Source organism: Falco cherrug, chromosome 1, assembly GCF_023634085.1.
Source record: "Falco cherrug isolate bFalChe1 chromosome 1, bFalChe1.pri, whole genome shotgun sequence".
NCBI lineage: Eukaryota > Metazoa > Chordata > Aves > Falconiformes > Falconidae > Falco > Falco cherrug.
In genome coordinates this window covers 119,092,687-119,120,005 of record NC_073697.1, presented here as the reverse complement: position 1 = coordinate 119,120,005, position 27,319 = coordinate 119,092,687, and the positions used below count along the sequence as shown (strand labels likewise).

General features: G+C 41.3%; 1 protein-coding gene and 1 long non-coding RNA gene across 2 annotated transcripts in view; one reads left to right on the top strand and one right to left on the bottom strand.

Moving 5' to 3' along the window:
- Positions 1-6,587, top strand: part of LOC129737060 (uncharacterized) — a 46,279-nt gene extending 39,692 nt beyond the window's left edge. Inside the window, exon 3 of the long non-coding RNA XR_008734474.1 lies at positions 6,462-6,587. This is a non-coding gene — a long non-coding RNA (uncharacterized LOC129737060). The remainder of the gene's footprint in view (positions 1-6,461) is intronic.
- On the bottom strand, positions 1,099-20,836 carry LOC102053310 (myosin-1B). The gene is made up of 38 exons (XM_055723768.1): positions 20,633-20,836; positions 20,386-20,529; positions 20,136-20,292; positions 19,761-19,788; positions 19,545-19,662; positions 19,373-19,465; positions 19,196-19,259; positions 19,015-19,113; positions 18,807-18,910; positions 18,587-18,725; positions 16,622-16,740; positions 16,372-16,521; positions 15,555-15,725; positions 14,574-14,883; positions 13,877-13,950; positions 13,498-13,585; positions 13,294-13,411; positions 12,367-12,490; positions 12,154-12,290; positions 11,177-11,432; positions 9,367-9,609; positions 9,086-9,262; positions 8,857-9,002; positions 8,678-8,768; positions 8,200-8,589; positions 7,437-7,563; positions 6,444-6,562; positions 5,972-6,168; positions 5,380-5,563; positions 5,128-5,293; positions 4,831-4,955; positions 4,318-4,626; positions 4,013-4,216; positions 3,013-3,138; positions 2,747-2,917; positions 2,556-2,660; positions 2,179-2,274; positions 1,099-1,491 (listed from the first exon to the last, which is right to left on the bottom strand). Exons 1-38 carry the CDS (start codon positions 20,834-20,836, stop codon positions 1,339-1,341), a joined length of 5,826 nt encoding a protein of 1,941 aa, XP_055579743.1. The 3' UTR covers positions 1,099-1,338.
- Between the last annotated feature and the right edge of the window lie 6,483 nt (positions 20,837-27,319).

Here is a 27,319-nt window from a genome sequence, read left to right as displayed (position 1 = left end):
GTTATCATAGCTTTACACTCTGGACTTCTTCAAAACACAGCAGATGATAGCACCACAGTCTCACTGTCCAGTTAACATTGGGTTATGAAAGGAAGAAGTTGATATGAGACCTCAGATAATGAGAGAAATGAGGAAGAAAGTTTTAGGGTATGGCCCAACTCAAAATGAAGATAATTGAATTTCCTTGGTGCTTGGGAACTCTGACCAGAAATTAGGTTCATCATACCAAGCAAAAAAGGAGTTGGACAGGCCCATGTAACACAAACCAATTGCCAGCCATTCAGTAGTGCTGATGGGTCTATCAAATGCAGTCATCCTTCTCCCAGATGAGTATTTTCTCTATTATCCTATAGAGACTGTTTTGACATTTTTCATTGTAGATAATTATTTTTTCATTCTGGAAGGCATAGCAGTTCATCTTCAACAGGAATGGTTGATTTGGCTTCTCCAAACAACACCTTTTTCTCCTTGTTTTCAAAGGAGACCATGGATTCTCTGATGTATGCCAATATCTACAAAGAATGAAACCTCTCACTCTGAGTGAGGCCATCCTTGGCAAAGTTATCTGGATTACCCCAGAGACAACATAGGAGCTAAGTAGCTGCCTGGTCAGTTTAGAAGACTCAGGGGACTTTTGGGAACAGAATATAGACAGTGAACGACTGTGTGGCGTAGATGGTTATGCTGCCCTTGCAATGTTGGTTTGCACATCACTTCCATGAACAAAAGTTAAAAGTAGATCTTATTTTAAGTTTAAATGTTCTCTGTTTGGAAGTGGCTTGAAGGACTGCAGAGGTTTAAAGTGGAAAAAAGATCTTGCAAATAAGACACGTGATTTAATAGAATAATCAATGATTAGACTAGATTACTAGAAGATGCAATAAATTCTTATTCTTTGGACAGAACCTTTGACTTAAAATCTATTCTATTCTGTAAAGCAGAAATTAAAAGGAATAATTAGATCCTATTGCAAAGAAATAATTATTTTCTCATTTGAGGAAATCTTAGATGAAATTCCATGGTGAGAACGAAGCAGGATGTCTGATTAGACCACTTTTTAACAGCGGCTGAAACACTTTGAGAATACTTGAAGCAAGATTTTAAATTGAATGAATTTAAATAAATAATGAAAAATGTACAACTTAAAAGAATTCAGGATACTGATTAAAATACAAAAGTGAACTTCTCATTATTTCCATTGGAAAATCTCTACAATTTTTATTGTCTAGGTATTCATTATCTAGAGATTCATAGAGGACTAAGCTGTGATTACAAAATCAGAGTGATAGAATTTCACATTTTGTGCAATTCTCTTTCACTTCGAACTACCGGAGGCATTTACTCTTCACTTTCTGCCTTCTTGCTAATTTCACGGCTCTTCGCTCGGAGCTTGTTGACCTGCGACTCTGCAATGTCAGCCCGCTCCTCGGCTTCCTCCAGCTCGTGCTGGATCTTGCGGAATTTGGAGAGATTGACATTGGACAGCTCCTCCTGGGGATAGGGAGAGATAAAAAACAGGTTTGAAAATGTTTAATAATGATCCTACTGTAACACTGCACTGGACATGCTGTGGTATTTTGCTTTTACATAATAAAAATAATAAAAAAAAGACTGTGTGGTAGTATGTAATTCTCCCAAATACTTCTAGGGGGAATCCAAAGAAATAGCTTAAATGCTAAATGTTTACATGGTTAATAAGACATACCAGGAATCTCTCTCTGGGTATGAAGTGCTAATGAACTTTTGAATTTTTAAATAATTTATACATAATTATAGTTATTTTCATGACATGATTTTCTATTTATTTAGTTCTATAGAATTATGTATTACAATTTTTGAAGGTAATTTTTTTCCCTCTGCTAAGCAGAAATATGAAATAAAAAAAAGTGAAAGGAAGCAGAGACTTACTCCCACAATGTTGACCTGAGCTTCTACTCTTTTCTGTAGAGCAGAACTTCTCTGCTCTACCCAGTGGCACAGTAATGTTCACAGAAAATGTATTCTATACCCCTTTAGACCCCTGAGCTGTTCAGACAGAAAAGCTGTTCATTTCTGAGTGCACAGTGAAAAAACAGGCTGAAAAGTTAAGTGTTCAAACAGAGCTACCTGGGGAAAAACACACTCACAGAATTCCACCTCCACCTGTATGGAGACTGAACTGCAAACAGCAATACTTACAGCCTCCTCAGCTTGTCGCTTGTAGGATTTCACTTTCATCTGCAGCTTGTCCACCAGATCCTGCAGCCTGAGAACGTTCTTCCTGTCTTCTTCAGACTAAAGAGAAGGACAAAAAAGAGAAGCACTTCTTTTCCCCTCCTTTTTAAATGCCCTCTACATGAAACAGTGAGAAACATTCCTTATAGACCATTGCTGTCCAGTAGAGACAGAGCTGATAAGCTGGATCTTCCTAACATAACCAGAAAGATAATTTCTTCTGATATTCTCAGTCTTCTGCTTTTTAACTGTGTGACTCAGGACAGAATGAAAACCCTAAGGCCTACATCTTGGCTTCATGCAAGAAGGGTGTGTGAGGCCAAGGAGGCCTCCTGCCTTACCTGGTAGGTCAGCTCCTTCACCCTCCTCTCGTACTTGCGCATGCCCTTCACGGCTTCAGCGCTGCGCTTCTGCTCAGCATCAACCTCCCCTTCCAGCTCCCGCACCTGCAACGAGAAGCCCATCTTTGGAGCTTCCCTGCTGGCTGCTAACGTGGCGTGCTCACTCATGCACAAAGAAAAGCCCCACGCACTCTGGCCTCCAGCTTCTGGATTTGCTTCTTGCCTCCCTTCAGAGCCAGCTGCTCGGCCTCATCCAGACGGTGCTGCAGGTCCTTCACCGTCTGGTCCAGGTTCTTCTTCATCCTCTCCAGGTGGGCGCTGGTGTCCTGCTCCTTCTTCAGCTCTTCTGCCATCATGGCTGCCTGATGAGAGCAAAGGGTCAAAGCCATTGTGGGGCTGGAGACCATGTGAGGGAAATTACTCCCACCATCGGCACTGAAGGGAGCCCCCAACTCACATCTGTGATGGCCTTCTTGGCCTTCTCTTCAGCATTGCGGGCTTCCTGGATCGTATCCTCCATTTCACTCTGGATTTGGGTAATGTCTGTCTCCAGCTTCTTCTTGGTGTTGATCAAGCTGGTGTTCTGTTCAAATCCAGAACATTGCAGGATTTTGAATCATTTCAGACATAATTATATGAAAAAATGATACCACATTTTTTTTCTGTAAAATTTCTTATAGCTGGGGAACAATGCTTTTTGGTTTTCTCCAATAATTAATTTCAGTATTTTGAAAAGAGTACTTAGAAATATAATCTGTGCCATGCCACCCACCAAGACTAGCAGAGAAAAGTAGTAAAAATAGAGTGAGGGAGTCAGTGAAATGCCTTCTCTTCAACAGAATTAGGGAAGAATAATCTACTCTCAAGAAGTGAAAAGAGCAATATTTGTAATGTAGATTGGACGGATTCATTCTAGAAACTTTTCAGCATTTGAAACCAGACACTTTCCATAGCTTTCGGTACTTGACTGCTGGATTCCTGTAATGACATGTAGCTCATGTCAAAGTCTGCTTAACATAGGTTGCACCAGACCAGGAGTTCATCCCCACTTTCTTGCTAGACAAGCAAGCACATTTTTGAAAGAATATGAGGATTCCCTAATGCTGCATTTCAACTGAGCAAGGAATGTATGCCTGTAGTCTCAGAGTTTCAGTCCTTGATTGCTCAGTTGGCAGATCATTTGGCATATGTGAATACAATCTGATGTGTGTGACTAAATGTTCCTCTGGAGATTATGTTAGGATACAAAGAAGGTAGAAGCATGGGTTTCATTGAATGTAACCTGGGAACACAGTCAGAATACAAACTTTTTCAGCAAACATCTCTTATTATTATGATGATGATTTACGGAAAAGGTAAATCTCATCTTCAAAGTTAAGCTTCCAATTATGACTGGAATAAAGCATATAGATGTTCTCCTACTTACCAAGAGTACATTTCTCACGAAATGATCTCACCTGGGTATGGAGGAGCTGCACACGCTCACTTGCATCCATCAGTTCCTGCTCAGCCACCTTTCTACACCTCTCTGTTTGTTCTAGTGCCGCCCGTAGCTCCTCAATTTCAGCCTGCAGCAGGTTTGCTCGGCGCTCCACCATGGCCACCTGCTCCTTCAGGTCCTCCTGTGTCCTCAGAGCATCGTCTAAGTGCAGCTGGGTATCCTGTAGAGCCATGAAAAGAAATTATAAGCAGATTCAGAGTTGTTTGGTACCAAAAATACCACCTAATAAATTTCTTTGTTGGCAACTTCTGTTGAATGGACCTTGAGCACCGCCTGTGTGTTTCTCAGGTTCTTTTGTGCCTCTGCAGCCACGCGGTTGGCATGGCTCAGCTGGATCTCTATTTCATTCAGGTCTCCCTCCATCTTCTTCTTCAGCCGCAGGGCCTCATTCCTGCTCCTGATCTCAGCGTCCAGGGTGCTCTGCATGGACTCCACAATTCTGAGGTGGTTCCTCTTCATCTGGTCAATCTCCTCATCTTTCTCTGCTATCTTCCTGTCAATCTCAGACTTCACCTGGTTGAGCTCAAGCTGGAGGCGCAGGATCTTCCCCTCTTCATGTTCAAGGGACGCCTGAGAAAGAGTGAACAGGAATACTTTTCATAAGATAAATGTTGACCCCGAAGCCCTGAGTATAAAGGAATGCCACGTTTAGATATTATTGGCACGCTTTTATACAAACGCTCTTTTCCTCCTGTGCCTGGCAATGACTCCGCAGTGTTTACAACGAGACAGAGATCCAAGACATGTAAGAGAGCCATAAGTAATGCTGTGTACCTCAGCTTCCTCCAGCGAGGCCTGGAGTTCAGATTTCTCCTGCTCAATCTGCTTCTTGGCTTTCTCCAGCTCATGAATGGCCTTGCCTCCCTCTGCAATCTGCTCTGTGAGGTCACCAATCTCCTCTGTGGGAGCAAAGGCCAACGGCACGGTCAGGCACGGAGCAGAACGGGAAGGGCCCTGCCGCACCAAGGTGACGGGCATCTTTGCAGACACGCAGGCACAGACCCCTGTGGAGCGGTGGGTAGTGGTGGACAGTGGGAAAGCCCAGCCAGGAGCGGAGGGCCAGGGACTTACGCTGCAAGTTCTTGTTCTCACGCTTCAGCGTTTCCAGGTGGTCCAGGGACTCCTCGTAGGCATTCTTCATCTTAAAGAGCTCCGTGCTGAGGGAGCGAGCCTCCTTCTGGGAGGCCTCCAGCTCAGCCTGCGTTTCCTCATACTTCTGCTTCCATTCTGCCAGGATCTGAAGGGAAACGGCACGTGAGCGTGGATGTGGCAATCGGGAGGGGACGCTCTGCCCAGGAACCCCAGGGCTGGAGCCCACAAGACCTTGTCAAAGTTCTTCTGCTTCTTATCCAGAGCTGCGCAGGCAGCATTCGCTCGCTCCACGTCAATCATCAGGTCCTCCACTTCATTCTGCAGCCTCTGCTTTGTCTTCTCCAGGGAGGCACATTTGGCATTCACAGCTTCAACATGTTCCTCTGCATCCTGCAGGCGCTGGGCCAGCTTCTTCCTGGGAGGAGATAAGTACAGCTCCAGGTCAGAGACCAGAGGGCAGCCCATTTTGTACTTTGGTGAGAGGGCAGCTGGCCACTTCTGGGGGCTCTGAGCCCAGTGCCTTTCACAGTGTTTTTTCTGTTCCAAGACTGCATGCTGCCTACAGGTTCTGTCACTCTGTGTCCTAGCACCTAAGGAGTATTCAGCCTGGTTCCGCATTTCTAGCCCTAAGGGCTACGTTTGTCCTTCCAGTTTGCACTTTTTCCACAGCACGCTTTCCTGTCTCTCCCTCTGACCCCTCTACCACAAAGACAACAGATCCCTGCCTTTGTCCCACCCCTGTCGTAACCCACTCCCAGAGACTCCACTTTCCCTTGACAGCCTCAGTCTTCTCCAGCCGTTTGACATCCCGCTTCCCACGTACTTGGCCTCCTCCAGCTCCTCCGTGCGCTGAATAGCGTCTGTCTCGTATTTGGTTCTCCACTGGGCCACTTCGCTGTTGGCCTTGGACAGGGCGCGCTGCAGCTCCCCCTTGGCTTCCTGCTCCTCCTCGTATTGCTCCCGCAGCAGGTCACAGTCGTGGCGAGCAGACTGCAAGGCGTGGGCCAGCGCGTTCTTGGCCTGGGAGAAAAAACGCGTGGTGCAACAATGAATAGAAATATCCTGGGAAGGCTGACTGCAGTGTTGATAGACACTGGGTTATTCTGGTGGGAGGGAGTGCAAGCTACTGAGTGAGAGAGTAAGACCTGGGAATCTGCAAAAAAATAGTGCATAGGCTGCAAGGCTGGGGGAGCAAAGCTAACATAAGACCTGCACTGAGTTACCTAAGTGTTTTTTTTCTCTCTCTCATCTTGTTGATTCTGTGATTTCATATGTTTATGACGAAGCCTTCTCACCTTTATCTCTTCCTCTAGGTGCCTCTTCAGTTCCTCAATCTGTTGGGTGAAAGCTTGCTTGCCTCTTGACAGCTGTGAAATTAGAGCATCTTTCTCCTCCACCTGTCGTGAATATTCACCTGGGAGAGTTCAGATGAGTAAAAGAACCTTTTAATGACTTATTTAAAAGTATTAACCTTGGTAATTAAATGCATGTGAAAATAATTTTAATTAAAAAGTATTATTTCTTGTATGGGATCCTAATCACTGATACCTATCCATATCTCTGAGCGTGCTGAAATATTTATATTATAGACAAGAAATGAGATACAGGAAGACTAGTCAGCTATTAGAACGTGGGCATGGTGTATGTTTGAACTAAGTGCAGTGGTCCCTTCAAACCTCGAGTTAACAGAATGAGTCCTATATGGTGTATGTGCTCAAGTAATATCATTGTCCTGTCCTGAATGTCTCCTGGGAATCAGCACTCTAGGTTATGAAATAGATGAATTATTCTTTGAAACTCCAGCCACAGAATCATAGAATAGTCCATGTTGGAAAGGACATTGAAAGGTCATCTGATCCAACCTTTCATGGGAAGGGCAGAGTAGATGAGATTGTCTAGCACCCTGTTCAGCTGTGTCTTGAAAGCCTCCGGTGATTGAGCTCTACCACACCCTGGGGGAGTTTGTTCCAGTGACTGGTTGTTCCGGTCCCTTAAACACATTATTGGTCCTGCTCCAGGATGTCTGTATCTCTCTGGACTGAGGAACATAGTACTGGACACAGCACTCCAGGCGTGGCTTCACGTGTGCTGAGCAAGGGGATCACCCTCTGTTAACCTGCATTACTCCTAATGCAGCTCCAGATTCAGTTGCCCACCTTTGTTAAAAGAGCATATTTCTGGCTATTGTTCAACCCAGGGTCAAAAAGACCTAGGGAACCTGGTGGATTTTTTTTTTTTTAAAGCCCCAGCTCATACACAATGTTGTCTTAAAAAAAAATAAATCTTACCAGATTCTGTTTGTAGCCGAGCTCTCTGTGCACTAATGTCATTAATTGTGCGCTGTTGTTCTTCCTCCTTGTTCTTAATCTCACTGAGTTGATCTTCTAGCGAACGACACATCTTCTCCAGATTTGCCTATTTGCATGAAGAACAGAATGGAAGATGATTGAAGGTTCAACACGTAATTACTGAGAATGTAAAGTCTTACAAAAGGCTAAAAAAGAAGCTACTGATTTAGAATTAAAGTTAAATGTCTTGGTTAAATAATAGAGACTTCTATGGAATTTGCTTCCTAAATCCCAGCATTTATATAATTTTTTAATGTACAGTCCATTTCTTCAATAGATATAAAGGATGGGATGTAACATGACAAATTATTTTAAAATTCCGTTTGGCTCTTAGTGATTATGTCATTGCAGTATTTAAGGCTGGGAAAGAAAATAGGGATAAAAGGAAAGGGAAGGGTAGGAGTAATTTCTATTTTAGAAGAAACTAAAAAACTGATAAGGTCTGTGCCTTTCTTTTCATTATCATAATTTTCTGAACCAAGCAATATGACCCCATAGTTCCTTAGCCTACATGCTTCAACTAAAGGTTTTAGCTCTCACCCAAAGGACACAATATAATATTATACCAGTACTGAAATATATAAATTCAAATTCAAGTTGTAAAATGCAGCTATTTATATTAAAGTATGACTAACTTCAATTTCTATGTTCAAATATAAATACTTCATTATGTTTGGATTACTACAAGGAAATATTTATGTACCTTGGCTTTGGAGACAGACTCCATGTTACTGGCCAAGTCGTCAATCTCCATCTTGAGCTCACTCTTCTCCTTCTCCAGCTTCTGCTTCACTCGCTGCAGGTTGTCGATCTGCTCCCCAAGCTCAGCGGTGCTGTCCGCGTGCTTCTTGCGCAGGGCCGCAGCCGTGGCTTCGTGCTGCAGCGTGGCCTCCTCCAGGTCACGACGCATCTTCTGAAATTCTGCCTCACGCTTCTTGTTCATCTCAATCTGAGCGGCGGTAGCCCCTCCGGCTTCTTCCAGGCGCTCGCTGATCTCCTCTAGCTCCCTCGACAGGTCAGCCCGATGCTTCTCGGCTTTTGCCCGAGAGGTTCGCTCTGCCTCAATTTCCTCCTCCAGCTCCTCAATACGAGCCTGGGGAACATTAGGCACCCTTCGCACCCATGCCCTCCTCCTTCCCGACCTGAGACTGGCTGAGAGAGGGGAAGGGCCAGACACTTGCCTGCAGCTCCTTGATCTTCTTCTGTAACTGCATGCCCAGAGCTTGCTCGTCCTCAATTTTGCTCTGGATCTGGCTGATTTCAAAGTCTTTCCTTTGGGCAAAGCAAACTGTGTTAGCGTCTGAGCAAAACCCGCCAAGCGCACCAGCCCCACAGTCTGGTGCCCCACAGCCACACTTACTTCTTCAGTTTCTCATCCAGCTGCTGCTTGTCGTTCTCCAAGTCCATGATGCTGTCATGGGCCAGCTTCAGGTCTCCTTCGAGTTTCCTCTTAGCTCTCTCAAGGTCCATGCGCAGTTTCTTCTCTTGCTCCAGGGACCCTTCCAGCTGAATAGAAGATAACCATCAGTGCTCTACCAGCCAGTTCTATAATCTATACCCGCCCTGTTCTTCTGGACAACCGTGCTTACATCGTCCACTTGCTGCTCCAGCTTGGTCTTAGCTTTGGTCAGCGTATTGACTTTGTCCTCCTCTGCCTGCAGGTCATCCAGTGTCTGCTGATGGGCCTCTTGGAGGGCTTTCTTCTCTTTAGTCAGCTTGGCAATGGTCTCGTCCAGGGCTGCCATCTCCTCTGTGAGGTTTTTCACCTTTGAGAAGTAGAGAGCAAGTGTAAATAAAGGAAGTAGATGCAGAAGTCCTGTAACAGCACATGCTCTTTTCTGGAGTAGGGGTGACAGGTTCTGCCTCATACCTTGTTTTCAGTGGCATGTTTTTCCTTCTCAACCTTGGCCAACGTTAACTCCAGGTCATCAATATCTTTCTTGAGCTCTGAACATTCATCCTCCAGTTTTCTCTTCTTGGCTGTCAGCTCAGCATTCATTTCTTCTTCATCTTCTGCTCTCTCTGTCAGCTCTTTAATTTTGGCTTCCAGCTGGATTTTCGTTTTGATGAGCTGGTCACACCTTTCCTCAGCATCAGCCAAACCATCAGCTTCCTACACAAAATGGCTCATTTAGATAAAGTGATTTTCAAAGAATTGTTTTTTGTCACTGATATTCAAAAAGAAATTATTATTTTCAAAGTAGCTTACAATGTTCTTTGTAGTTAAAACTCATTATTTTAAGAATATCTGGTTTTTTTGGACTGCTTGCAGCCCAGAAAATAAAGTAATATTTTATCACACTATAAATATAGCTTCTGAGCATTTTTTTAAAACTCCTGAACTACTCATGCAAATCCAATATTAATTTGAAGGTAGAGCCTGGAATCAGACATGGCAGTATCTCCCTTTAGCTTTTCATCATTTTACTGTTGTTGCATTTGACTGCACTGGAAACTGGCATAGAGTTCTACTGAAGAGTACCATGTAGGCAGATTCGTTAGCATACCTTTTTAACATAGATTTTTAGTATTTAAAACCTGAATGCTAAAAACTGCAGCATTCAGCTGAGAAAATTGTGTTACAACTCTTCCAAAAAGATTTCCTGAGTATGAATTTAATTTTTAGTTTTGGCAAAATTTTTTGTTAAGATCACTGTTTCAAAGGCAGGAGTTGAATTAAACATGTTTCAAGGCCTTTGTGGTCTAGAACAACAGTTTGGGAGACTGGCGTTTACAAGGACAGTACCAATTACCTGAATTCACATGCATTCTAAAATGGATGTTACTAAGAAATAATCTTTATTTTCTACATACTGCTTATTCTTTTTCTCTTTGCTCTAGTGAAGAGCAATGACACTATCCAGGCAGAGGACTTTTTGTAGCTCAGCAAGATAGCTACAGTGGGTTTGTCTAATGCAGATATAGGTATCTGCCATGATATGAATATGCAGTCCATTCAACAGCAACAAAACCTTACAATCTTGGATTAACTATATCACACTCTAAAAGGATGAATTTCTCATTGCTGAAAATGAAGAAAACCCGAGGCTACTAGCTCATCTGACCCATCAGAATGGGGTCAGATGACTCCTAATCCATGCTGATAAAAACAGTTTTAAGGGGATTTTTGTTGCTATCTTTTTATTTCTAGAGAAAAAGGGAAGGACTCTACTTCCATCAGTGTTTTTCCGGAGGAGCCAAGGACCATAAATACTAGAGAAACGACTGACACTCTCAACCCCTCCTACTCCACATGAATCCATTGTGATTCTCCATATAAAAGGTGTTAATAGTACCTCCAGACTACCTTCATTGATCAGATGATAAGACATGAAAATTATATAGTATGTATAGTGTTTATGAAGACGTGATAATTGCTACTGTCAGTTTCCATGTATGATTTAAAATGCCATACTGTAAATTGTACTATTTACTAACTGGAAATTGATGACTTTGCTTCTGATTTTAAAGTGCAAGGAATCAGCTGCAAATAATTCATTGCAAAATTATTAATATTTGTAGTTTTCTGCTAGCTTCGCTGTGTGGTTTTGGTACCTATTTTACAAAATATGTGTATGTTTTTAAAATAAATACGTTTTGGGGATAACTTGTCTGTTACTGACACATTTAGGATCATTTTACACAGGACATTACAAGCCAAAAACATTAGCAATACTCACCGCCTGCACCTGGAGCTGCAGGTCATTCTTCTCCTGCACCAGTTTCACCATTTTCTCCTCCAGCTCCTTCCTCTTTGCCTCAGACTTTGCAAGCTCTTCCTTGGTTTTCTCAAACTCTTCCTTCATGTTGGCCATCTCCTTCTCAGACTCTGCACTCTTCAGCAAGGGCTTGATCTTGAAGTACAGCTTCATCCAGGGCCAGTGCTTCACGTTCATGAATGCACGAACGTTGTACTGGATGCAGAAGATGGACTCCCTGAAAAGTAATAAGAATATATTATGTTACATATTTTAAAATTTGTCATACATATTTATTTGTACATATCAATATGTATAACATGAATTTATACATATAGTATCTTATAGTTCTACATATGTGTGTACATAAAATATTTCTATATTATTAATTATATATTTATGAACATTTTAAAATATATTATTTGATGTATTACAAAATACACATCTCTGAGAAAAACTACCTACTGTGATGTAGATTGTCAGCCTGTTTGGACTGTTTTGAAGTCCAGATGTTTGACTCACTTTCTTAAGCAAAGAAAAGGAACACCTACAGAAGTTGACTTGGTCCGTTTCATGACAATTATCCAAGGGAAGAAGATAGTTCTCTTATGCTAGAAGTACATGTTTCTCACTTTTGATTATAAAGGTGACATAAAGTAATTAGCTTAGACTAGATACCTGGTTTCTGGGCATACATGTAATGTAGCCACTTACTGAATTCAGCAAAAAATTAGTACAAAGAGTGTTATAAGTTAAAAGCGATAAATTTTTCATGTATCAGGGCTTTATACTGCTTCATCTACTGGCAGGGTATACTCTGAAATACACCCACATATAGTAGACCAAGTTAATGAGAAAGAAATGAGATTTGGTGAGAAGCAGCGTATTTTCAGTTTTGTTCATGTCCTTGTTATCTCATGAGGAGTGGCCCAGCAAGCCAAATAAGTGTAAGCATCTACCTCCTTTCCATCATTTTCTTGAACTCCACTCTCATCAGGTAACCCCTGCACATGGCTTGTGTGCGGGTGATGAGCTGTGCCAGCTTCTCATCTCTCATCTCCTCCAGGAGTCCCAGCAGCCCAGCTTTGAAGAAGACCTTGACAAAGAGAATGCTGGAGTACATAACTGTTGGGTATTGCAAGCACAGTACATCAGTCAAGCAGCATTTGTACCTTGGTGTGACCAAATTTGTACTGGGTGTGATCCACATCGATAGATCCAAGGAGTTTCTCAGAGGCCTTCTTGCTGTCAATGAACTGTCCCTCTGGGATAGCGCTGGCATTAAGCACCTTGTATCTGTGGAACGAAGTAGAATATGAAGAGGGTCAGATTCCTGAAAGCCCAATCAAACCTGTACCAACTGATGTCATTGTTAAGACTCTCTGAAGGGGAGATCAAGAGTGGAAGAGAATTGAATGTCTGAACTATGTTCTATTGTTTAGAAATCAAATTTTCATGGGTAAATGTTTTGAGGAAAAACCTTACACTTAGTCCAGAAATTCTTGACACAGTATGGGTACTGATATCCATGACTAACTGCTGGCGTATTTCACATTCCCTATTATCCAATGCCTTATCTCCAAACGAGAACTTTACGTGCAATAACAAAATACGTGGAGAGGAAAATAAATTCTTCATCAAAAATAGTGGCAGCACATATTATGTGAATATTTTCAAGCTGATACAGAACAAGAAACAAGATCTTTTTATTTTATTTTCTTTTCCAACAAGTTAGAATATCTTGTAGTTTCTTTATTCACATTTCCATGCTGATGGCTGCAAGTCATCTTACTGTGATACCCAGAAGTTAACTAAGTCTAAGGTAGGCAACTTCATTTCTGGATAGTTAATAAAAAAATGCAGTAACCCATACCAGAATATGAATCAAGGATAGGAATAAATACTTGCCGTTTGAAAATGCCTGTTTTTCTAGTTAGCTAAAGAAAGAAACTGGATGACTGACTCGGACAATTGACTTTTGTATGCCTAAAGGCAGGTACAGTGAACCCCTTCCATAAGTCACACAGTAATTAAAACAGGAAATGCAAATTATTCAGCATTGGTGGATATGGTGGTGGGTGGATGGCATAGAATCTGACCTCTGTTTGAAGTCTGCATAGATTATTCTGCTGGGGAACCCTTTCCTGCAAATTCTGATCCCTTCCAGCACACCGTTACACCGCAGCTGATGCAGCACCAGCTCATGCTCCATGGCACCTAATAAATGACATAATGAATTCGTACTTCATTATACTGCACAGAGAAGAAAAGATTTATCGCATCTTTGAATTTTAACAACTTACCAGGTGTTTTTGTTTCATTAGGAATAAGGCATCGCACAAAATGGGGATGTGTGCTTCGCAGATTGCTCATCAGCTTGTTTAAATTTTCCTTAAGAGCAAGAGCAAAGACCTGGATCACTTACACAATCACAATGTTAGGTAGAGTAAAACCACTGCAATAAAACCATGGTCAGTATCTCTTTTGTCATAATTTTCGGGCAGTTCTGAAAGAACGATTCCAAGGATTCAATGAGAATCCTTCTTTATTAAGAATCGTGTGACTTTATCCTTTCTGAAATTAAAGATCTTGTATATTAGATCAATCTAATACTTTTCTGAACTGAATTTTCTTTATTTTTTTCACAATGTGGTAAATTGTTTAATGATTGTTCTACAGTACCCGGAAAAGAGCAGAGACAGTCTGGAAAGAAGAACCCTTCTTCTTGGCGCCCTTCTTGCCACCGCCACCACTCTCTAAACAATAATATTTTTTTAAAAAAAAGAAATGAACAACAAAGGCATGTGATTAGAATCTGAAGAGCTTTGTGTGTTTGTCTTAAAAAAGTAGAAAATGTAATAATATGTTCAAAATCTGCAAATGCATACAGTATTTAAAGCTACAAAGGCAGATGATTTTTTCAGATGATAGCAGAATGGAAGTCTAATGACTTCAAGCTGACATTAAGAAAAGGCAAACAGGAAATAAAACGTAACTTTTTGCATAGTAAGATATTTAAGAAATTTAAGAAATGGCTAGTGAGTACACTAAATGCAGTCTCCCTGTACGTATAAATTTAGTAGCATGTTAATACATTGATTGTATTCCCTGCAGCATTTGGGAATGCCTCATATTACAGAAATTTGGTATGTCAGCTAACCTGGGTTAGTGTTGTAATACAGCTGTCTTGCCTTAAAACCTACAAATCTATTAAGGTATCTAGGGAAATGTAATATCCTTTATAAGTCTGAGTGACTGAGTTCCAGAAAGTAGGTGAGGTTTTGGGTTTTCAATTTTTGAAATGTAAATATTATTGTGAAATATTATTACAAGATTCTATTTCTGTAAATTATAGTAGAAATGATTTCAAAGAAATCACCTGCTTCTCCTCCACCAACAGAGGCAAAGAGTAAGGCCAGCGTCTTCAGGGATGATTTCTGGTACAGCCCCACAACAGTTTCATTCAGGGGGTCCTTGTTCTTCTCCAGCCAGCCAGTGATGTTATAGTCCACTGTGCCAGCATAGTGCACCAGGGAGAAGTGGGCCTCAGCCTTGCCTTTGGCAGGCTTGGGCTTCTGGAAGTTGTTGGACTTGCCCAGGTGCTGGTCGTAGAGCTTGTTCTTGAAAGAGGTGTCAGTTGCCTTGGGGAACATGCACTCCTCTTCCAGGATGGAGAAGATGCCCATGGGCTGGGAGAAATAGCAACACGTGAAGAAAGCGTGGAAACAAGAAGCAGAGAGAATTATCAAAGAGAGAGGAATGGAACATAACAATCTTACAAACCCCCTTCCTCTGAATGTGTAATTTTATGTTTTTCCAGAAAGGGTGTTTTGTTAGTGTCATCAGCTATATGAAAACAGGATCACCCATAAGTTTCAGCGTTGCGATGTAATAAAGACCTAGCATGTAGAAATTCACTATGTGCATGTTAGTTGAAGATGGAAAGCCAAATGAATGAAATTAGTAGGATTCATATGTAAGGAAGTTTATACTTCCTAAATGCTTTTTATTGGAACCAAGATAGAAAATTTCTTTAAATATATTAAAATAGAAGTTTCTCAGTGTGTTTAATCACTCCCCATGTATTAAAATACATGCATTTGAGTATGAACTCCAGAACAGTGATGACTAGGACTGAAATTTTTTCCCCATGGTAATTGTAAGTCTTATGTAACAGAATCCCACAGGCAACAAGTAACAGACAAATGAAAATATATCTGAGATGCCTGACGCCCAGAAAAAAATCCTGTTAAGTGCTACATTAAGTGTGAGTGCCACATGTTAGAGCAGTTTAATTTGACCATAGCAGATTCCTTTTATGTTTTACATCTGGAAAATTATTTATGTAGGCCTTAAGAACCTTCTCAATGAGCTCAATGCAGGCAGCCAGGTCCATCCCAAAGTCAATGAACTCCCATTCAATTCCCTCCTTCTTGTACTCCTCCTGCTCCAGCACAAACATGTGGTGGTTGAAGAACTGTTGCAGTTTCTCGTTGGTGAAGTTGATGCACAGCTGCTCCAGGCTGTTGAACTGCAGAATGCAGAGATTTACTTACTTGTGAAGTTCAGTTCCAGGAACACTTTCCATCTTCCAACAGGTTTTATTTTAACCCTTTAAGGTAAGGTCTCCATGACTGGGGTCCTCAATTTCTGGTCATGGGACTGGACAGGTGACCAGAATATTCCAACCTGTAATATATCTATCATTTCAGGCCCTGGCACAGTCTCAACACATTTATGAGCTCTGAAAAGTGTTGCAGAGCTTAGTCTAAGTCCAGCTTTTCATCTGCTTGAATTTGTCTGCACTGCCAGTCTACTCCCAAGCATTTGGAAGGAATCTGGTTTCAGCATTAACAAGATCTTCCTTCAAGATGCCATATTTTAACTTCCTCAAAATCTGTTTCTGCTATTACCTATCAGTTCTTTAACATTTTCATATCAGTTTTCAATGCAATTTTCACTTCTGCATGCAACAGCAGACATCTATAAAAATCTGCAGCCCTTGTGGCATAATACGTACTATGAGAACCAGAAGAATGCCATTCCTACAGGAATGTCAGAATTATCCAATAAATAAAAACAAGCCATGCTTAAAAAACCCCCAAACAACAAATGTCAAATTATTCCAGTTTCTTAATGCCCCTTCCAGGAAAATTGTGTGAAGCCTCTCCTCTTACATCAAAGATCTCAAAGCCAGCGATGTCCAGGACACCAATGAAGTACTGTCTGGGTTGCTTGGTATCCAGCTGTTGGTTGATGCGAACAACCATCCATAGGAACATTTTCTCAAAGACAGATTTTGCCAAGGCCCCCACTGAGTTGTATACCTAAAGAAAAGTAAAATAAAAGTTGCCATCCAGGGCAAAAGAGGAAGTTCAAGGTTTTAAATTCATGTCATCTTTTTTTCTGTCATCACTTCTCTCTTACCTGCTGCACGGTTTGACCCTTGGTCACATACTCATTCCCAACCTTGACACGGGGGTAGCAGAGGGCTTTGAGCAAATCTGCTGAGTTGAGACCCATCAGGTAGGCAGCCTTGTCAGCAACTAAGGAAACAAGCATACAGCAGCTTTGAATATTGGCTCTCCAGTAGATACTACTTGTAGTAGTTCAGAGTAATTTCTGCAAAAGTCACATATACTTTAAATATATTGTGATTTTTCTTGATTTACTGATTTTTTCCCTCATTTAATTTAGATGATTTGTAAACAGAAAGATTCTTCCAAATGCCTTTACAATGAACATGCAAATTTTGAAACAAGTGACTAGACAGACAAAAGGACCAAGGGCCATGAAAATGCCAGGTCAAATAAGTCACAATTTCAGAATAAACAGAAAAGGAAATGTGTTGATATTGAAATACACTGCACTGAAAATTATACTCGGTGAAACTCTACTGTTATTAGAGATAGAGAGGTAGTGAAGAATTATGCCAAAAGTATGAAAAAGTATTTCGTACAAATTTCGTAATGGAACCATATTCTCCCTAAGGATAAATATCGCACACATATGTCTTTCCCAGCTCTCAGTTTCTATGAATCTAGATCATTAAAAACAAGCACTAGAGCACTGGATATACTCTTGTCATCACTTTCCAATTTGCTGCCTGTCTCATAGCAAAGATGATAGCAAGCACCAGTATTATATACAGAGTCCTTCAAAGTCAGAAGGCCAAACCTTATCTGTATAGAGGAACTATACAGATGCTAATTTTGAGCGGCTTCTATTATACATTTTATTTACAGCTATGTATTTAATGTACATTTATTGCTAGAAAGAGTAAAGTATGAAACATAAAGAAAATTGGATCTTAAGTTTTATTTAATTTTTATAGAGTTGTTTTTAATAATTAAGCAGTCATTATATTATATTCTTCTATAACTCTTTTGTTATATTCATGCAATGATTACAAGTATTATTTGTAGCCTAATCTATCATTGCTATTCATCATTGTCAGATTCCATGCCATTGTATTCCTTGCAGTCATTTTCACTTGTCTTAACTTTCCTAAAACCCCCACAAACTACATGCACTAAAAAACAACTCAAGATAAAACCACCCAAAACCTTAAGAGTACATACTTATGACATATGCAAATAACTCTGGTTTCATAGAAATACTCCCATGAACTTCTAAGGAATGCACCTTTGAATGATGCTAGGCAAAGCAAATGTGATAGACATATCTCAGATGCCTACTTACAAAAAAGAAGGCCAGAAGACATGCTGAGACTACAGAAAATGTAGAACATATAAGCCATAGGTGCCATATTAGCAGATGCTTCTTTAAACCCCCCCATGTAAAATGCAGCAGCACGATGCTCTCAGCTGAGGCATTGGGAGCTGTCTCCAGAATATGGGCTTTGAAGCAGAGCAGCTTCAGGATTCTGGCTTCCTACCACCTGGAAACAATTCCTTTAGGAGGGGACTACAGCTGATGGTAAATGAGACCTGGGTACATAAACTTCAGGCAGTGAGCAGGGTGGCTCCTAGGTCTGTGCTGGGTCTGGGAAGCTGCCATTCAGCACAGTAGCAAAGCTTGTGTTGCTTCTGGCTGCCTCCGCCAATAGCAGCAGTGTGCTCTCGGAATCACTGGCCCTCATAGTTTGCATGCTTCAGAATAATCTGCATCTTCCACTGAGTTGTGCTCTTCCAGCAAAGTCCTCTGCTTCGGTCATGTTTCTATTGTACAATACCAGCACCTGGGGAAATGGACAGGCTCTGCTCTAGGAGAAGCTGCTTTAGCAGGAGGGTTGGACTAGGTGATCTCTAGAGGTCCCTTCCAGCCCTGACCGTTCTGTGGCTGCGATTCTGTGATGCTGACTCTGAATTACTGCCTGTATCAGTGAGTGCTCTGGTATAATCTGTGCTGTGGTGTGTATTGTGCTGGTACCTTCTGTGCCGTCCGGCTCTGCCTGCTCCTCACGCTGCTTCTGCTTGAACTTCAGGTTCCCGTAGTGCATGACAGCCCCTGTCAGCTTGTAGATGGCTGTCTTCTCATCAGCAGTGAAGCCCAGGATGTCAATGGCACTCTGATAGAAGAATCATTAGAGTAAGTACCTTGCCTGTTAAAGGTCAGAGTGCGCCTAAGGACACTTCTGTGTGTTACTTACATCTGTGGCCATCAGCTCTTCCTGGTCATTAATGCTGGGAACCGTGATCTCACCTTGACTCACATACTGATAGTCATATGGGTTGGTGGTGATGAGCAACATCTCTGAAAAGAAGATCGAACACATAGAGATCAAATGGAATTGGCACGTAAAGGAATGGAGTGTTGCTGCGTGATGCTTGCTTGGAGAAGTTAGTGATCTTTCCTACCAATTAGCTCTGGCTTCTTGTTGGACATGATCTGATAGAATATGTGGTAGCTTCTTTCTGCCTTGAGCTGGAAAGTGACTCTGGACTTCTCCAGCAGGTCTGGCGAGGACGGTAGGACAGAGTGAGCGCAAGAACTGAGGAAGGCTGGGAGGAGAGGGATCAGGCCAGAAGGGTCACTTACATGTTTCAATGTCAGCTGAAGCCAGCTTCCCCGTGGCGCCAAAATGGATTCTGATGAATTTGCCCTGAAAGAAGCAGAAAACTCACTTGAGATCCATTTTTCCAATCCTGACTGCGAGAATATCTGAGTCAGTGCGCTGATAAGGAAGAAGTTGTTTTGTGCCAGGCAACAACTTACAAAGCGTGAGGAGTTGTCGTTCCTCACGGTCTTGGCGTTTCCAAAGGCCTCCAGCAGTGGGTTGGCGCTGATGATTTGATCCTCAAGTGTCCCCTAACACAGAAACCTTATTGTCATGATACACCTCATAAATAAATTGGATAGTTTCAGGTTCCCATCCCTAGAACCTCACCTGCATTTTGCCTGCCTGCTGCTGCTCTTCCTTCTTCTTATCCCCGCTCGCTGCAATTGTTGCAAAGTACTGGATGACACGCTTCGTGTTCACAGTCTTCCCGGCACCGGATTCTCCGCTGTCAACCCAAAGAGAGACACAGAGAGTGTGTGGTCAGGCAGGAGGTCCCCTGGCACCGGGTAGCCCCGCAGGGACCCAAGCAGGGGGTGTACGTACGTGATCAGGATCGACTGGTTCTCGCGATCTGTGAAAGGGACAAAGTGGAGAACAGTGCTTAAAACTCAATGAACAATACTGAGCTGAATGAAACGCAGTCAGGTAAGTTTAATGTTCTCAACTCTATGCTGTCAGCTTAACTTAAAACACCAACCAACCAGCCAAAAAACCCTCTAGAACCCCTCAGTGAGTGCAAGGGTGTCTGTAATTCAAAATAGTAGAAACAATGGGGTGAAGATAGTAAAAGAGTCACTTTTGGCATGTATGCATGAGAACCATGAAAGCTTTGAAAAAGTCTCATTTTATTACTGGGACAGAGCATGCCTTCAGAGAACTTCATGGTACAATCCCTCTGAGATAGACGTTGCCACTCACCAGTCAGCATGAACTGATAGGCGTTGTCCGAGATGGAGAAGATGTGTGGAGGGGCCTCCTGGCGCTTCTTGCCTCGGTAGGCCAACACCACCTCCGGGTTGTACACCGGCAGCCACTTGTAGGGGTTGACAGTGACGCAGAAGAGCCCCGAGTAGGTCTGCGAGGAAGGGAGACAGCACGTTGGCTCCCACTTGGCCTGGCAGAGCAGTTCCTCCCGGCTGCCCAAAGGCAGGCTGCTGCTGGTACTTACGTAGATCATCCAGGCTGCGTAACGCTCTTTGAGGTTGTACAGCACAGCGGGCTCGTGGAGGTGGGTCATCATGGCCATGTCCTCGATCTTGTCGTACTTGGGAGGGTTCATGGAGAAGACCTGATCTTCCTTCACGGTCAGGGTCTGTCAGAGGAAAGAAAGATACATATTTGCCATCAAATAAATAAAAATCATAAAAGTCCCCAGCAGAAATGTATTCTCAAGACCTGAAAGTTTTTTTACTCACTTCTCCACCTTCAGTCTTGACAGTGACTTTCCCTGATTCTTTGCTCTGTATTGTGCTTTTCACATAGGATTCCTTTGCATGTACCACAAAGACGGATGACTTGGCATCGAAAGGCTTGTTCTGGGCCTCGATTCTCTCCTTTTCCGATTTTCGGAGGTAAGGAGCCGCCTCCCCAAAGATGGCCATCTCTGAGTCTGATGACATGGCTGCTGTTCACGAGGGATAACGCAGCAGGAATCTGAGAGGATGGAAAATACATGATAATAGTGCATGATGGAAGAAACACTCATAGAGCATAGTGGATTAGATGTTGCTCTGTTGTGTCTATTGGCTGATTGATCTGGCTGTTTCATTTTTTGGTTAATGCAGAGCTCTGTTCTATAACTTGCTGTGCTCTGTTTTGGTTTTATGTAGTCAGATCTCTAGGCCTACTGGACAACTGCGTTTACAGAGGAGTCCTTTATGGTTTTTGTTTTGTTTTTATTTTTTTTTTAATTGACAGGATGAACAAATCCTTTCCAATGTTCTAAACACTGCACTCACTAGATACTCCCAATTTAGGAGTTGTGAAGGCCCTCTCATTTCTCTTTCAGACTATGAGATTTTTTTTTACAGTAAAACACTGAAAGAAGTATGGTACACTGGATATGCAGAGAGCTAATATTATTAGCACTTCTCATTGAAGATATTCCCTTAGGATAAAATAGCCCAAGTTGTCAATTATTTCAGTTATTCCACTGATCCATGTGTTAACAAAGCTGATCTCTTCAACTTTTCATCTTTTTCATAACAGAAACTGAGTAGTCTTGCATTCGTTCACTAGTATTTAAAAAAAAATAAGAAATCAGTAACCCTGTTAATTATTGCCAAAGAGTTGACTGAAAAGTTTCATGCAATTTTGAAGCTGTAATTTAGACATATTGTTCCAAAATTAACACTGTTCCGAATTAATCCTTTTTTTTTTTTTTTTTTTAAGCCTCATTTTATCTAGGTTCATCTACCTACAAATTGGATATTGAGCAGCTTTTCTGTATAAATTAAGCAGCTCGTTTCTCTGTCAATACTTCCAGATATGGCAGACTGGTGAAAATCAAATAATTGGTTCATTTTTTCTTGAGAAACAGTTTCCCTTTGATTGCAGGAAAGATATTCTGAACTTAGAATATTTTTTTAAACTCTTTTCTGAACCACTTACTGTTTAGCAACCTCATTATTGCAGTGTGGCCAGCCTAGCAGAAATAATATTTTACTAATGATCACAGTATTTTTGTACATTATAAAACTTGTTCCACTCAGTATTCTACTGCTTACATGTGAAAATAATTGCTTTTCCTTCTTAGTCAGTAGACAGACTTCATGACAACTTACTGTTTTCAATTCAAATGCATGTGTACAGTCTCCTGACTGATGTTTTTTTTCCTAACTATATGATTCTAGCTACCACTTCATTGAAGTGTTATTAATGAAATTATACCATTTCACAAAATAATTACATAAGGTTGTAAAATGGACCTAATTTTTCACTAACAGTTTTATCATTGCCTATAATATCTCGGATTTTCTTACAAGATTCCTAACAGGAATAATATTAGCATATTAAATACATTAGTATACACTATGTTAGTATATATTATAGTACATTAGTGTATATTATATATATATTGTGCATATACCATGTATTTTTGTATAGATATTGTATGATATTATTGTAGTGTTTCTTTATGGTATTATTACAATGCATCGTATATATAGTAGGTTAGTATACGTTCTGTTAGCATATAATATATATAAAATGCCTTGGTAGGTTGCCTTTTAAAGTATTTGATTACTATTTTCTTTTGACTGTTCTATATGACTTTTCCTGAAATCAATAATATGGTAACTGTCCTCCACTTAGTCAAAGTACGCTTGTTATATTCTTTACACATGATAGCTTGTTGAGATTTATAATTGTGAGGGTTATATTCCAGTGACAATATATTAATGTAAATTAATATAAAAGACCAATATGAACAGTTAATTCTCCTGGGTGCAAATATTTGAAACTTTGAATTTAGTTGCTGTTCCATCTCATTTTTCTAGTTATCCAAGTAGGCGTCACTCTTTCTTCATTTCCCTCTGTTTATTAGTATTTGCTTATATAATTATATCACAATTATACAATATTTTCATAGACATAAACAAGCTTATAAGGGTCTCAGACTGAAATGCTTTGTTTTAGCACTTTGACATTTTGATACACAATATTCGAACCCTATTCCCCAAGCTTCCATGTGAAAAAAGAAATTATTAATATTAAACACATGTATCTTTCTCTGTTGCTTCACAGCTAGTGCCAGTGACCCTTGATGTTTGAGATAAATACAAAAAAAAACAAACCACCCAAAAAGGTAATTGTTTGCTTCAAGAATATATTTAATTTACAGTCAAGTAATTGCAAACTACTTTCTGATAAGGTTTTTCTTCTTAGGACAGCTTCTCCTAAGCTTGGGACCTAATGTCTGTTAATGTAGGAAACTGCTCTCTATAGAAGAATCCTGGGGAGAATGTCAGCAATGTAGCAGTGATCAGTACTTTTAGGACCACTGTCTTTGAGAATCTTGTGACAAAGCCACCAGCAATCCAGCCCAGTTCTCACGCTGTATATATACAATGGACATAAATATAAGGAACAGAGGGACTGCCAGCACACCTGCATAGAAGCTCTAACTGAGAGTATCTCTCTCTCTCTCCCTAGAAAGTGAATAAATCTAGATCTTACCTTTTGTAAGACAAGATGAATGGCTTGCAGACTGGAAGCTGGTCAGTATTGTAAAACAGAATTAGCAACTTCTTTCTTACTGCTGCACAGAATTCCAGAGAAAATTTACAGACAGAAAACATGGATGCCTTGAAAGCAGGCTGAAAATCCCAGCTGACACTAGCAGTCCCCCATTGAATGAATGTGAGTGTCTGCAGGAATGCACTGGTGCTTGTGGAATGCAGGGTCAGTTTCCCTTCATCCCCCACCTCCCCAGTCCAAAGCCTCTGACACTCTTACCTTAGAGATTTCTGAGGAAGGACAAGACACACTGATCCCAGGGTGCTTTTATAGGGTCTGATCTGCATATGTAGCCACCACCTCCTCTTTCTTAGGTCAAAACATTTTTGGCAATCTAAACTGCTAGCAGAATTGCCATTCATATTAGAAGTGAATGGATATAATTAGAAATAACAGGTCTGTGAATCAATCTCCTATAAATAATTTGGCAAGAGAGACTGAGAAGGGGGGGAAAGCAGGAGAGTGTGCTAAAGGAGATGAAATGGGCTACATTGGTGCTGTAACCCACTGGATGCTGACTCCAGCAGAGAAAGTGAAGAGTAAGAGTCAGTGTATTATAACAGGAAACACATAGGGATGGAGAGGTGAAGGCACAGGTTCCTGCATGCTGCAAATGCTCTGAGTCTGCAGTGTGGAAAAGCACGAGGGCTCCTACTGAGATGTAGGGTCACTGTTAGAGGAAGGAAATCCCAATGCAGGAGGAAGCACCTGAATAGGAACAGAAGTCACAGGATTGAGAATCAAGGGATGATATGAAAGACCACGTAGTAAAATGGACCAAAGCCAAAGCAAGAGAAGGGGGAAAGGATGAGTCTGAAGGTAGTGATAAGGAAGACAAAGTAAAGAGCAGTGTGATTCCAAGGGGGTAACAGCAAGCCACCATAGACACAAGGACTAATAAAAGGGCAAAACAAGTTAAGTCTAGAGTTGAAGACAGAAGCCTCTAAGACTGAAGTCACCAAGTTAGGTCCCAGAGGAAAGGCATAGAAATCCAGTTGTTGTTTCTGGGGCTGAAGGGTTTCAAAGATCATACAAACAGGACTATGGAACCATTGTACTGAACTTCAGATGTGTCTCACTGGAAGCAGGAGAAATGAGTGCTGTCTCAACGCAGGGCGGTCATCCAGCATTACATTTGCAAGGTAAGTGTGCTATGTGGAGGGAAAGGATTAATAAATTTACATTCTCTAGAAGAGAAACAATCATGTCCTATTGTAGTGTGGAAGAGAGACTGTTATTGTTAGAAGGAGCTGAACCCCATTCCAGCCTGTGAAAAAAGCCAATCCACTGTGCTGATCCCTGGGATGTTCCCCACCCAGATTAAGGAGGAGCTTACACATGGTCTGCAACAAGACAAGGAGGAGAGTGGTGAAGAGGGCAGTGGAGCCCTTCACTTTATTAAAAAACAATTTAATCTCCGTGCAACAGATGTTCATTTGGGGCTTTTTTTCATGTGTTGGTCTTCGCTTTCCAAATTAGAGTTCATATGACAAACAAGGCAATCTGAACTGAATCACATATCAGCATCTTCACCTGATCCCATAGCATACTGCCTCCTTACTTACAGCACCTGTTGGGCTTCACTCCCTCTTAGCATCACCTACTCAGAGGTCTGGATAAGAAAGTGATTAAATTCCTTCCTCCTCTTCTCTTAGCTCACTTGTAATCATGGGGGCGGGGAAGAAGTTGGCAGACATTCACTTTACATGTGGAGTAAATTCACTCTGAAGAATAAGGCTGATGCCTATGGTGTAACCTTAACAGCTAGAGCCTCACCTGAGTGTAAAACAGCACTTCTTTCATGTCTTCCATTGTCTGACAATTACGTTGCCTGAGAGCTAGAATTCATTATGAATTTCAGGTATTTCAGTGATTCTGTATGTTGTCTCATTTTGCTGGTGCATGCAGTTTTGACCTGGATTAAAACTGGTTACCAAGAAAAGGAAAATTCATAGTTTTCCTACAGTCATATGTAATACTGGCATAAAGCTGGCAGCTGGCTGAAAGTCTTTATTTGCAGATTTTTTTCAAATACAATAAGAATAATCCATACATTTTTGAAGACTCAAAAGGACTTATGAAAAATAAAATCTCAAAGTATTTTTCAAAATTAGATTGAAATTTTAGATTTCCATAACCTGTAGCACTTTGCTTGGTCCCTTTTCACTTGTATTTTTCACTTGCTTGTTTTTGCATTTATGTTGCTAGACAATACAACAGAACACAATGTGACTATTGCTTTTCTATCTGTATGTATTCTTGCTTTTGGTTTTTCCTTTTTGTGATTTTAAGAGCAAAGTTTTCTTAATTTGGAAAAACTCTGTAGCTGTCAAAGAAAAACTGAAACTAATACTATATGAATTGAAAAAACTTGGAAAAAATACAGACAAGTAAAAGCTGGAGGTCAAGAGGTCAAGGAAAAGTGTGTATGCACATGTGTATGTGTGTATGTGTGTCTGGGGGATTAAGACTTGTGTATAATTTATTTTGCTACCTTTGGAAGTAAAAGAAAAAAGTCAAAATTAAAAATATTATTTGTGGGAGCTCATAAAAACCTGCAGCTTTTTTCTCTTCAAAAGGTCAGGAAAACTTTTGCTTTAATACAATGCTTTTGTTTCAATCAAGCAGAATGAAAACAGCCACAAGATTTTACAGCTTTTCACAAAATAATGTTCTCCCTAGGCCTTCCCTTCTCTACCAAATCCAATACAACTCTCTCCCTACTACCTGCACAAGCATAGCCCTCCTACTGTATATAAATGCACTCCCCGTTTCCTTGTCTTTAATAGTAGTGCCTACAGTGGGAGTTTAGACATCCAGCTCACTCACCTACATATTCATTTAGGCATGAAGATGACTAAATGTAGATATTAGAATTTGGAATTGAATCTCACCCACACATGTAACAAGCCCAAACCTAGTACTGCACATCTATCCGTCACTGAAATTCCTCTCTCCTTGTGTCCAGTTCTTGCTCATTTTGCCTTTTATTCTTTCTGAGGTTGTTCACACTGGCAACAGTTACTGGAGCTAAAATTGCTGCACTGCTTGAGAAAGGGGAAGAGGCATTGTCTGAGCACAGAGGAACCTGTAAATGCTTCTAGAGAGGCTGCAGTGCAATGGGAACCCTGAACGGCCTCTTAGCCAGCTCTCAGCCCTGCTGAAAGACGGTGGCTTCTTCAAAAGGAAAATGTTTGGGCACTTACAAAGGACAAGTTTTGCTTGTTGAGCACAATTGCAAAAACTATGCTGATGAAAATTTCCCCTTTGTATTATAACTAGTTTGTGCTTTACCTTTATGACATGTTCAGTTTGGGCTAACAATGCAGCTTTCCAGGAAGTCAGCAATGATAAACAGTAATCCCTGGTAAGCGTCAGCCACAGAGCCATTGCAACTGATCGCTGCTGAACGTTCACTAAGCAAGCTACTGCAACTGGGAGGGCATAAAGACTAGATTATATATGATACATTCCAGAAAAAAAGAATAAATGCATATAGAGGACAAAATAAATTATCTCCCATTTCAGGTATACTCCGTAAGCTGTCTGGGGGTCTACCGATGCCACTGATACTTTCCTGTCTGCCACCACTAGTACTACACAGGCAACGTTATTTCTGACTGGTAGAAGAAAGGATTAAATAAGTATCATGCACAATATTCATCCCCTACCTCCAACAGGCTCACCCCATGCTCCCGTCCCTCATCCTGCTGTCCCCCCGCAGGGGATGCAGACGGGTGTGATGGCTGGGCTGAAGACCCAGAGGCAGGTGCCACAGTGGGGACAGTCTGTGGGGCTGCAGCAGTGTGACCAGCATCCATGCTGCTGTACAGCGCTGCCACAAGGGCAGGCCCGGTGCTGGCAGG

Coding starts and splice junctions, on each gene's coding strand:
- LOC102053310 (XM_055723768.1), bottom strand. CDS start 20,836: ATGTCATCAGACTCAGAGATGGCCATCTTTGGGGAGGCGGCTCCTTAC. Junction 13,586..13,876: donor CTGTCTCTGCTCTTTTCCGG/GTACTGTAGAAC, acceptor CTTGCTCTTAAG/GAAAATTTAAACAAGCTGAT. Junction 3,139..4,012: donor TGCAGCTCCTCCATACCCAG/GTGAGATCATTT, acceptor GGATTTGAACAG/AACACCAGCTTGATCAACAC.